The sequence below is a fragment of the Delphinus delphis genome, chromosome 20, assembly GCF_949987515.2.
Source record: "Delphinus delphis chromosome 20, mDelDel1.2, whole genome shotgun sequence".
NCBI classification, from domain to species: domain Eukaryota; kingdom Metazoa; phylum Chordata; class Mammalia; order Artiodactyla; family Delphinidae; genus Delphinus; species Delphinus delphis.
In genome coordinates, this window is record NC_082702.1 from 40,357,602 (window position 1) to 40,369,653 (window position 12,052).

At 56.4% G+C, this 12,052-nt stretch overlaps 2 protein-coding genes across 2 annotated transcripts in view; one reads left to right on the plus strand and one right to left on the minus strand.

Moving 5' to 3' along the window:
• Positions 1-690: 690 nt before the first annotated feature.
• On the plus strand, positions 691-7,334 carry PLEKHG4 (pleckstrin homology and RhoGEF domain containing G4). The gene is made up of 20 exons (XM_059999293.1): positions 691-1,195; positions 1,338-1,433; positions 1,509-1,632; positions 1,722-1,815; positions 1,902-1,976; positions 2,060-2,176; positions 2,334-2,432; positions 2,526-2,674; positions 2,827-2,965; positions 3,060-3,176; positions 3,351-3,533; positions 3,789-4,291; positions 4,367-4,613; positions 5,333-5,422; positions 5,504-5,725; positions 5,819-5,989; positions 6,064-6,241; positions 6,617-6,733; positions 6,880-7,116; positions 7,204-7,334. Exons 1-20 carry the CDS (start codon positions 691-693, stop codon positions 7,332-7,334), a joined length of 3,594 nt encoding a protein of 1,197 aa, XP_059855276.1.
• Positions 7,335-7,770: 436 nt separating this feature from the next.
• Positions 7,771-12,052, minus strand: part of KCTD19 (potassium channel tetramerization domain containing 19) — a 32,644-nt gene continuing 28,362 nt past the window's right edge. The window contains exons 13-16 of the mRNA XM_060000858.1: positions 10,031-10,222; positions 9,699-9,853; positions 9,265-9,366; positions 7,771-8,348 (exon numbers count right to left, since the gene is read on the minus strand). Of these exons, the coding sequence (XP_059856841.1) occupies positions 8,235-8,348; positions 9,265-9,366; positions 9,699-9,853; positions 10,031-10,222 (563 nt within the window). The 3' untranslated portion in view covers positions 7,771-8,234. The remainder of the gene's footprint in view (positions 8,349-9,264; positions 9,367-9,698; positions 9,854-10,030; positions 10,223-12,052) is intronic.

Consider the following 12,052-nt stretch of genomic DNA (forward strand, 5'->3'; position numbering starts at 1 on the left):
CAGGAGGCGGTGCGGCGTGGCGCCCGGTCCTCTGCCGCGGTCGTTCCCGCCCCCGCGGCCAGGAGGCGGCGCCCGTCAACGCCAGGCGCCGCGCCGTACCCGCCGTCGAGGCGGCGGTGTGGTACGTTCGAGGGCTCTGGCTGCCTGGCCTCCCGGGTTCGGGGTTCCCCTCGGCGCGTACCCCGGGCGTGAGCGCGGCGGGCGGGCGAGCGAGGGAGCGGGCGCGCGAGTCCCCGGGTGGCGGGGGGAGGGGGGCGCCAGGGTCGGCTGGGCCCAAGGGAGCGCGAGCACGAGGCAGCGCTCCGCCCACCCCGTGAGCGTCCCACCTGCGTAGGCCCGCCCAGCGTGGCGGCAAGTGCGCGTTCGAGCTTGGGGCGCTCCCGGCGAAGGCCCAAGTGAGCGTGGAACCGCGAGCCGTGAGCTGGAGGGAGAGACACCGGCTCTTCTCCCCGCTCCTCAGGCCTGAACTGCGGCACTGACTGCGCTCCCTGAGCCGAGCACCAAGACTGGCACAGCCGAGCACCAAGACTGGCACCTCCTACGGCCTAGTGCCTTCTACCTGCATCGCCTGCTCAGCCCTACCCGACCATCTTCAACCTGTTTCCTGGATGAGCTGAGGCCTCAGTTCACACCGAGGGCTTAGCTCCTCTGCCACTTGCCGGGAGTAGGCCCACCCTTAAGGAAGGGGTGATGGAAGGGCCCCTGGAGGAGGGGGATGAGTCGTCAGCCTCCCAGGGCCACCCCACCGACTGGAGGTTTGCTGTGTGCAGTTTCAGAGATGCCTGGGATGAGGGGGAAGCTGCTCTCCAGATGCAGGACCCCAATCCTCCGAGCCCACCAGCAGGGGCAGCCCAGGGGGAAGGGCTACAGGGCAGCCCTCTGCCTAGTGAGCTTCAGTCAACTCCAGGACAGAAGGTTGCAGATGGGTCGGGGGATGGCCAGAGGGGTATATTAGGAGGTTCCTTAGTCCAGCGGGAGGAACCAGCCTCCTCTGGAATGGAGATCCTCCTATGCCCAATGTTCTCCCACCTTAGTCTGGCACAGGGTGAGAATGACAGCCAAGGAGGAGGCTTGGCAGGGGACTCAGTTTCAGGCAGGGCAATGCCAATCCGCTTGGACCCTGAAGGGTTGGACAGTGACCCTGTGAACCTCGGGGATCTTTTATCTGAGACATCATCAGAGCTACTGGAGGCAGGTAAGGAAGGAAAGTCTTGGAAGGGAGTGAGGGTACCTGGATGTGGGGAGGCCTCTGACTCTACTCAGGCTAAAGCCCAAGTTCACGTAGGGGTCTCTGGGTAAATGGCCCAATGTAAACCCAAGCCATTTTCCTTCCCAAGACCCCAACGGATCCAGGCTCCTTAAGTCCACTGACTGCCTCCTGGCCCAAGACCTCGCCTGGGAGCTGCTTGCCAGTGGCCTGGCTGCCCTGCCAGGTAACTGGGAGACACTAGAGGCAGAAGAGGTGGGGTGACTTGATTGCGCAGGTGTTCACTGCCTTCTCTGCACAGGCACTCGGGATGTAGAAGGCAGGGCAGTGCTGCTTCTGAGTGCCCATAACCCGGCCTGGCTTCACCCCAAGTGCAGCAGCCATGAACTCATCCGCCTCCTGCTCTACCTGCGAAGCATCCCCAGGTTGCGGGGTGGAGGTTGGGGGACAGAACCTGAGCAAGGGGATGGCAGGGTTGTGGAAACAGATACTGAACCAAAGCCTGCTCCTTTAGGCCCAAAGTACAGGCCCTGGGACTGACCGTGTTAGTGGACGCCCGAATTTGTTCCCCAATCTCTTCCCTCTTCTGGGGGCTCAGCCAGCTGCAAGTGAGTACAGGATTATAGCTCTCCTCTTCCCCCCCACAACCCTTTTTATAGGGTTAGGAGCAGGGCTGAGCTCAGATTCCTTGCAGGAAGCAGCCCCAGGGTCGGTGCACCAGGTGCTGCTAATAGGAAAGATGCCTCAGGAGGTGCCTTCAGGGCTGCAGGTAGGGACTGAGCCATTTGGCCAGGGTGGAGGTGGGGCACTTCCCCACCAGGCCTGAGTCCACTACATCTTCTTTTTCTGCAGTTAGAGCAGCTGTCCTCTGATCAGAGCCTGCTGACCCACATCTCCACCTCGGGGTTGCCCACTTCACTAGGAGGAGGCCTGCCTTACTGCCACCAGGCCTGGCTGGGCTTCCGGATGGTCAGTGCACTGGGTGGGGCATAGGGTGGGTAGGCAGGCAATCTGGCCAGCAGAGGAGGCTCCCCTGGGCTGGCTTGAGCAGTGCAGTGGCCTGGGATCCAAGATGCCTGGGACTAGCACTGTGCACTGCCCTGGTCATGCCTGCCTCTGCTCACAGCGTCTGGAAACCCTACAGCAGAGCTGCCAGGTGCTTTGTGCCCTGCTCCAGGGGGCCATTGAGAGCATGAAGGCTGTGCCCCAGCCCATGGAGTCTGGGGTGAGTGTCTCCTTTCAGCACCTCCCTCAATGCTCCCTATCTTCTTCCTCTTCTCCCATGCACACTTCCACTGCCTGTTGCCCTTAATCACAGGAAGTCGGTCGGCTGCTGCAGCAGGCACGGGTCCTGATGCAGCATGTGCTAGACTCACCTCAGTTGGCATGGCTACAGTGCCAGGGAGCCTTGGAGCTGGCATGGCTGAAGCAGGAGGTTCCAGAGGTGACCCTGAGCCCAGACTACAGGTAGGTGCAAGCCCAAATCTTACCCCAGCCCACCATATCCCATGCCAAGGACTCAGTGGCTGGCTCAGAACCAGCCAGGATTGTGGTCCTAGGACAGGGTGGAGTGGAGCTAGGCACTCAGCAGGGGCGCTAAGACATGTACCATGCACCAGGCCTGCAGTGGACGAGGTTGAGGAGCTGTATGGTCGTGTGGATGGATTGCTGCACCAACTGACCCTGCAGAGTAACCAGCGAGTACAAGCACTGGAGTTGGTCCAGATGCTGGAGGCCCAGGAGGGCGAGCTGCACCAGGTGAGAACTATCTGCCCAGGTGGGCGTCACCTTTCGTCTCAAGCATCACCCCCACCCCACAGCAGCTCTCTTTTCTTTCTTTGTACTCCTCCAGATTGAAGTGTGGCTACAGCAGGTGGGTTGGCCAGCACTTGAGGAGCCAAGGGAACCCTCATTGGACATGCTGCTTCAGGCCCAAGGCCCTTTTGGAGACCTGGACCGAATTGCCCAGGTGAGTTTAGTTACTTGTTCATTGAGCACGGAGAGAGAGGGGAATGGGTTGGGGGTGGAGGGAAGGTCTTCACAGAAGTGACTGATGAGGACATGTAGACATCTGTGGAAAAGACCAGGGCTCGCGGGCTGCACTACCAGGCCCGGGCTTGGTGAGCCCAGTCTCTGTCTCCAGGAGCAGGTCAGGCGAGGAGAGAAACTTCTGCAGCCACTGGTTGGCTGGGATGCGGCTGAACTGGGCCCCGCTGGGGCCCGCTTTCTGACCCTGCAAGCCCAGCTGACTGACTTCTGTAGGGCTTTAGCCCAGCGGCGGCAGCGGCTGGCGGATGCTGAGAGGCTGTTGCAGCTCTTCAGGCAGGTGGGTGAGGGGTCCCACCCCTGGCTCCAGGCGGTCAGTGAAGCCAGAGGGGCGGCTGCTCGGCTCTACGACGGCTTGGGCTTCGTTGTATACCTTGCCTGTTTTCTTTTCTTGTCTTCAGTCTGACCCCAAAATCCTACCACTGAGGATGCAGCCTGGGGCCAACATTCTGTGGGGATGGGGGGAGGTAGAGGAGAAGGCTCAGCAGTCTTGGTGGGATCCTTCCTCAATGCCTATCTGGCTTTGGTGTTGCAGGCCTTGATGTGGGCTGAGGAGGGGCAGCGGGTGTTGGCAGAGCTGGAACAGGAACGCCCAGGGGTTGTGCTGCAACGGCTGCAGTTGCATTGGACCAAGCATCCTGACTTGCCTCCTGCCCACTTCCGAAAGATGTGGGCTCTAGCCACAGGGCTGGGATCTGAGGGTATCCGCCAGGAGTGCCGCTGGGCCTGGGCGCGGTGCCAGGACACCTGGCTGGCCCTGGACCAGAAGTCGGAAGCTGCTGTGAAGCCATCACTGACAGGTAGCACAGCTAGCTTGTGTGTCAGCCGGGTACTGGCTGTACCTCCTTCCCCTCCCCTGAGGAAGGCATACAGCCTTGATCGGAATCTGGGACTGAGTCTCAGAGAATCTGCCCACCACTGCCACCATGAGGCCATTGTGGCTGCCTGCCACAGACCAGAGGCTGGAGTTGGTGCCCAGTCAGGGTCATGCCCCACCATGCCTCCGCCAGGTGGCTCTGAACCCAGGAGTCCCAACAGGTAGGCAGTGAGCAGGGCGGGGAGGGCAGTGTGGCAGGGCAGATGTCTTGGGTCCTGATTCCACCTACCTGGTAGACTCCATCTGGTGCTGGCGGAGATGGTGGCTACAGAGCGGGAGTATGTCCGTGCTCTTGACTATACCATGGAGAACTACTTCCCCGAGCTGGATCGCCCTGATGTGCCCCAGGGCCTCCGTGGCCAGCGCGCCCACCTCTTTGGCAACCTGGAGAAGCTGCGGGACTTCCACCGCCATTTCTTCTTGCGTGAGCTGGAGGCCTGTACCCAGCACCCACCCCGGGTGGCCTATGCTTTCCTGCGCCATGTAAGCTCCTCAGGCCGTACAGGCCCTGGCTGATTCTGCCACATTCAACAGAGAGCTACTGGGCACGTGCTTGGGGTCAGGCCCTGTGATGGGTACAGCTATGACCAGGACCAACCGGTCCGTTTTTCAGGGTGCTCTTAGTTTAGCAGAGGAGACATAAAAGTAAAAAAAATAATTCCATGTTATAGTTGAGGTTAGGGGGGAAAAATGGGATAGATAGGTGATTGTGAGTTAGCAGCAAGGCAGAGGTATCCTCTTTAGAGAGAGCAATTAGAGAGGCCGCTTAGAGGAGCTGATGTTTGAGCTAAGGCCAGAGGGAGGGGCTGCAGTCAGAGCATTCCACCCAGAGGAAAGATCAAGTGCAAAGCCCTGGGCAGGAAAGAGGCCCAGTGGTCAAGGAAGAGAGAAGTCAGTGTAGCATAGTGTAGTGAGCAAGGGAAGGTGTAGTCTGAGGTGAGGTGAGATTAGAGCACTGCCCTCAGAGCTGTGGGAGCAGCAAAGCTGTATGCGGGACTTCTTCCCCAGAGGGCCTGAGGGCAAGCCCCTCTCCACACAGTGTCTCTTGCCAGATCACCCGTCATTCAAAGCAGAGCACATTGGCTCTGTGTGGGGAGGCCTCCTTGGGACCTTTAGGCATTTTGATCCTCCCAAACTGAGAGTGGTTTGGCCCCCTTGGATGCTGGCCCATTTGCACCAGAGCAAGCTGTGTATCTTTGCAGAGGGTGCAGTTTGGGATGTACGCACTCTACAGCAAGAATAAACCATGCTCCGATGCCCTGATGACCAGCTACGGTCACATCTTTTTCAGGGTAGGTGAGCCTGAGACTAGTGGAAGGGGGGATGGAGCAGGTAACCTGAAGCTCCCTGACGGTCTCTGACGCACCTGGCAGGACAAGCAGCAAGCACTGGGGGACCACTTGGACTTGGCCTCCTATCTGCTGAAGCCCATCCAGCGCATGAGCAAGTACACACTGCTGCTGCAAGAGCTGGTACGGGCCTGCGGGGGAACCGTGCCAGAGCTGAGTGCCCTGCGGGCTGCCCAGAGCCTCGTGCGCTTCCAGCTGCGACACGGCAATGACTTGCTAGCCATGGATGCCATCCAGGGCTGTGACGTGAGTCATCGCAGGCTGTGGTGGGCAGGGGCAGTGGGTGTGAAGGGAGGGGGTTAGAAGAGGCTGGGAACCCACTGGGCCCCAACTTGGCAGGTCAACCTCAAGGAACAGGGGCAGTTGGTCCGACAGGATGAGTTCACGGTGTGCTTTGGGCGCCACAAGTCCCTGCGTCGTGTTTTCCTCTTTGAGGAGCTGTTGCTTTTCAGCAAGCCTCGCCGAGGACCCAAAGGCATCGACACATTTGCCTACAAGCGCTCCTTCAAGGTAGGCCCACCCAACCCCTCCCTCTGCTCCCTGCACCCCCAGTGCCTCACTAAGCTCCTTTCCTGGCCACACAGATGGCAGACCTTGGCCTCACTGAGTGCTCTGGGGATAGCAACCTGCGCTTTGAGGTCTGGTTTCGCCGTCGCAAGGCCAGGGACACCTTTGTGCTACAAGCTGCCAGCTTGGCCACGAAGCAGGCTTGGACAGCTGACATCTCCCGCCTGCTCTGGAGGCAGGCTGTCCACAACAAGGGTGGGTCCCTGCCCCATTTCACCCCACACTCCCCTCCTTGGAGAGCTTACATTGTCCCAGAGGGGCCCCAAGGAGGGCCTAGGGACCTGGAAATACTTGAGAGGGTGGAAAAGTCCCTCAGCAGCAGCCAGCACAGGGGAAAGAACTCCAAAGTCAGGCAGTCCTGCAGTCAGTCTCAGACTGTGCACACAGTATTAACCTCTGAGTGTCAGAGGCCTCATCTTTAAGAAGAGAATTATGACACCTCATGGGATTGTTGGGAAGGGCTCAGTGCACAGGACAATCTGCAGGCTGTGGGTGTACAGGAGAGACTAATATAAGGGGAAAGAGTGATAAAGGGCTGGACTCATGTCCAGATGTCCACTCTCCACCCAGAGGTGCGCATGGCTGAGATGGTGTCCTTGGGTGTGGGGAACAAGGCCTTCCAGGACATCGCCCCCAGCAAAGAAGCTATCAACGACCGCACCGTCAACTATATCCTGAAGTGCCAAGGTAGCAGGCAGGCTGCAGGGGGTTGGGGTGAGGAGAGCTGCACAGGTGGCAACATGGACCTCTGTCAGCCCTAGCCTGCGCTCACCTCAGGACCTTGGCCCACCTGGGCTCTGGCCTGTCCCAACCTGACCCTCTTTCTCATACAGAAGTTCGCTCTAGGGCCTCCATTGCTGTGGCCCCATTTGACTATGACAGCCCTTACCTGGGGGCCTCAAGCTCCCTTTCTGGAGATCCTGCTTCTTGCTCTGTACTGGGGTCCCTCAACCTGCATCTGTACAGAGACCCAGCTGTTCTGGGCTTCCGCTGGCCTCTGTATTCCACCGGCTTCCCAGAGGAAGCAGTACTGGAGACTGAAGCTGAGCTGGGCAGCCAGCCATCTTTGAGTAGGTCTGGGCTTGGCCAGAGGCAGGAGGGCATGGCTTGAGGTCTGGGCCTCCTCTGCTGACAGCTCACCCAGTCTCCCTTATTAGTTCCTGAGGACTCAGAGGTCTCCTCCCAGTGCCCGTCAGCCAGTGGCTCCAGTGGCTCGGACAGCAGCTGTGTGTCAGGGCAGGCCCTGGGCAGGGGCCTGGAGGACTTGTCCTATGTGAGTTCCATTTAGCCTTATACCCACCAGCCCTTTCTCAGCCCTGCCTGGGCCTATGGCTGCCTTGCTTTTAGGTGGAAATGGGGGTGGTAGGTCAGAGCCATTCCTCAGAGACCCCACCTGGACCCCGAGCCAGGGACATACATGTTCGTGCCTAGCTTTGCACCACAGGTCTGAGCCTGGGCTTGAAGGTGGGCCGTGGATCCAGGAGTTGCTAGATCCAAGGAACATCACCTCTCTCAAGATCTGCTATGACCAGGCCATGGATGGCACCTGGGTCGCTTCCAGCCCACATGCACAGCCCTGTCGACTACCCTTTCTGATGTCTGTGTCATTGGACAGATCAGCAGGGACCTCTCCAGGGGATGCTGGTTGCAGAGCCTAAATGAGCACCCTGATTCTGGGCCCCTGGCCTCATGTCCCCTTTTTCTCTCCCCATCTCCAGCTCCCACCCCAGTTGTTCCCACCCAGAACAGAGGGTGGGTGTTTGTTTCTATGCTGTAGGCTGGTGGGACATCTAGTGACTGGGCTGCCCCACCCCTCAGTAGGAATACAGGTGGGTTCCTAGCCACTGCTTCCCAACCCCTGGTCTCAAAGCCAAGCTCATCCCTGTTGGACTCTTACTCTTGCCTGCCCTGGCTCCCTAGGCCCAGGCCCTTCTTTCCTGGGTCAGTTTGGTTATATTGATTCAAAGCTTTTTGAATAGATTTCAGTTTAAGATTATTTCACTGGTTGTAAGGTCTTTGGTGTCTCAGAGACTGAGTCCAGACCCTTGACTTGTGATTTATTCTTTGTTTATAATAAAAAATAAACTAACACACCCTTGGACGGGCACACACATTCTGGGGACATCCCCGGTTAAAATGAACCTTGGCGATGGGATGGGGTGTTTGTGGGGCAGCTTCTCTGGGCACCTTAGCCATCTTGTAAGTACTTGCTCAGGAGAGAGTAAGAGACAGACCTTGACAGGCCCCTCTGGATGAGCAGGTCCACACAGCGGCCATATTTCCTGGCAAAAGGCAGCGTGAGCTGGAAGGAAAAGGCTGGTCTTATTCCTGACTTCCTGGCTATGTGGATGGGGTCCTCCTATCTGGGTGGGGGCAGGGTCAAGGCAAGGCTACTTGATGCTGTTGAGCTCACTTCTGCCTAAAGGCGTCTCACAGACCTGTGGTTTCGAGTGGCTACCAGGGAACACAACAGAATGAATAAAGGGCCAAAAGTGCATGTTTCCTGCCACTGGTTTTCCACTTTCTAGTCGTAGATGCTGATTTCACTTTCCACTGAATAGACTAGACAGAGGATAGTAACTTGGCACTTTTGTGTTTATAGTGAAAGATGTTATAGTAATGTACTTGATTACAGAAATGCCAGATTAATGAAAAATTAGCTAAATCTTTTTCACCTACAATGTTAAAATAAAAATGTGAATCCTAAAATTATTTTAAGGAATCAAAAAACAAAAAACCTGAGTCATTCCTTTGCCCTTATTGAACATTTTCCTTTTCTTTGTAAAAACTGCTTTAAAGCAGCTTAAGTGTAAAAGGAATGTAGAGAAGTACTGACATCATGGCTGAGTAGGTGAAGTTGGTATCAGTCATTGAAAACATCTATCTGACTCCCAGTAGTTTCTCGGATTTCAGCACCCCAAAACCTTGAGCTCGTAGAATGTGCTTCCCTGAGTATAGTCAGGGTTGTTAGTGATGAAGGCTAAATTGGTAAAATGGGAGGAAAACTACAAAAACCAGTGGCCTGAATACTGCTTTTTGACCACTCTAGACAGGTTAATTTCATCCATTGTTCCTCCCTCCCTGGGACCAGAGACTAGAGGTCTAGTTGCCTGTCTTGCCTTCTGGGCAGCACTGGCCTGGCCCTCATGCAGCAAGACAGTGTCCATCTGAGGAATCTGGAGGGTCGCCATTCCCAGTGGGGTGCAGGAAGCCCTCACCTCCACCCAGCTGTACAGATGTTCCTGGGTGTACCGGTCATCCTTGAAGCCAGTGATGGCCAGCAAGTCCACCACAAACTGCTTGGGGCTGATGTTCAGAGTCTGCCAGAAGAGCCCACAGTCAGGCAGGGCTGGGGGCAGCAGTGTGACACACGTTTGCTCCCAGCCCCTCAGAGTGGGATGCAGAGCAGGGGCTTCCCTGGGCCTGCAGGAGCTGCAGAGGTCAGAGGATACTATCATTTCAAACTGCCTCTTGGCCAAGGCTTGGCCCAGATGCTGCTGCCCTGTCTCCCTGTCCCTGCCCTTCTGCCCCTGATCTCTTCCCCTTACTCCCCTGACCCTGTATCTTGGCTTGCTTCCTCTTGCCTTGCCTACTTACTGTGGAGGCAAGGGAAAGTGGAGAAGGAACAAGGCCTGAGGCCTATCACACATACCCACAGCCGGTTGGCCAGGGAGACCACCTTGGCTGTGATGGCTTTGGGGTCCTTTTGCCTGATGGAATCCAGAATGATGTCAGTCAGGAAGCAGTGACATTTCTGTGCGTAAAACATCTCTTCCCAGGACAGAGAGAAACTCAGGAAAGTCACCTCTGTGGAGGAGAGAGTGGATGTGGCCACATCTGCCACGGCTAGAGCCTTAGAGCCAGCCCGGAGTAAGGGAGAGGTGTAGGGCTTCCAAGGGAGACTGTATCCCTGAAGTACCCTGGGTGAGGGCTCAGGCATCTCCGCAAGGAAGTGCAGGGCCAGGCATGGCTCCAGAGCCTTACCTCGGGGCTGGGGGCTGGCTGTGGGTGGCATGTGTGTGAGGTTGTCCATCTGTGTGGTATAGATGATGCTGTCCTCAAAGAACATGCAGGAGCCATCACTACCCACCACGGGGGGGTGGGTCACTTTGAGGATGACCCCTTTGCTGTCCACCTCACTGGCCTCAGGCACAGACTGCTCAGGGGCAGGACTTTCTGTGAAAACAACACGGGGAGAGGGCTCTCCTTAAGCCACCTCAGAGCCCAAGCAGGGAGGAGACCTCTGGCAACAGACCAGTACAGTCAGTCACGAGCCTTTGCCTCCAGCTTCTCAGAAGTGGTACCCTGGGCTGGCAGGGGCATGTTCTGGCTCTCCTCTCTACATTGCCCTTGAATCACTGCAAGCCAAATCCTGAATTTCAGAACTCCAAGGAAACTTCCAAATCCTTTGTTGAACTAGGACTGGTAGTAAATAGAGCTGATAATAACCCAGCTGGGGACTGGAAATCTTAGTAAAATTATGAGAGGAGCTTTTGTGGGGAGTTGCTGATGCATATCCATTCTGACGAATACGCTTGAGGGACTTCCCTGGTGGCACAGTGGTTAAGAATCTGCCTGCCAATGCAGGGGACACAGGTTTGATTCCTGCTCCGGGAAGATCCCATGTGCCGCAGAGCAACTAAGCCCGCGTGCCACAACTACTGCGCCTGCGCTCTAGAGCCCTCGAGCCACAACTACTGAAGCCCACGTACCTAGAGCCCGTACTCCGCAACAACAGAAGCCACCGCAATAAGCCCAGCCACTGCAATGAAGAGTAGCCCCCGCTCGCTACAACTAGAGAAAGCCCGTGCACAGTAACAAAGACCCAACGCAGCCAAAAATAAATAAATAAATTTATTAAAAAAAAGAAAAGAATCCGCCTGCGCATGCAGGGGACATGGGTTCGATCCCTGTTCCGGGAAGATCCCACATGCTGCGGAGCAGCTAAGCCTGTGCGCCACAACTACTGAGTCTGTGCTCTAGAGCCCTCAAGCCACAACTACTGAGCCCGCGTGCTGCAACTCCTGAAGCCCATGGTCCTAGAGCCCATGCTCCACAACAAGAGAAGCCACCACAATGAGAAAGCCTGCACACTGCAATTAAGAGTAGCCCCAGCTTGCCACGACTAGAGAAAGCTCGTGTGCAGCAACAAAGACCAGCGCAGCCAAAAATAAATTTAAAAAAATATGCTTGAGAAACCAACTTGGGGCTCACAGGTGGGGCCCAAGGAGACCCCTCCAAGCAGGGCCTGAGCCACTAAAAGGGAAAATGACAGAATACTGTAGGAAGGACTTTGAAGGAGCAGAGGAAACAGTCCGTCATAGCAGTTCTCAGCTCACTTCCCTGGGCTGCTCCACACTTCCCCACCACACACACACCTGTCTATTCAGCCCAGTCCCCATATACCCTCCTGTCTTCTGGACTTCTCCCCTTGGATGTCCATCAGTACCTCACATGCAATGTGTCATCTTCCCCAAGTCCTACTTCTCTTGTCCTTCCTACCTCAGTAACCATCCACCCCCTTGCAATCACCCAAACCAGAAACCTGCCCCCTCCTTGGCCTGATACTTTCCTGCTTCTTCCAACTGCCTCACTTGTTTCATCTAGAATGATCTTGGCATTTCTAACACGTATCCTCCTGCTGCTGCATTTCCTCTGCCCTGGAACAAACTTTCTAAATGCACACCTGACTGCTTGCTTCCTTATTTAGAATGCTTCAGTGGCTGTCCGCTCCCCTTAGGATCAGAACAAACTGCTAGGTCCTGAACCTGACCCACAAGACCTGTCCTGATTTCCTTATGTCTTCAGCCTTATCTCTTTATCACTTCATGTGAAGCCTGGTCTCCAGCTGCTAGACGCATGATTTGTGTTTCCTCAAGCACCCAAGGCTTCTCCTTCTTTCCCCTGCTGACTCCTCAGCCCCCAACCCTTCTCTGTGCTCCTATCACTTTATAGGCACTTCCTCCCATATGCCTCAAGTAGTTTCTCAAGCCTCCAAGTCATGCC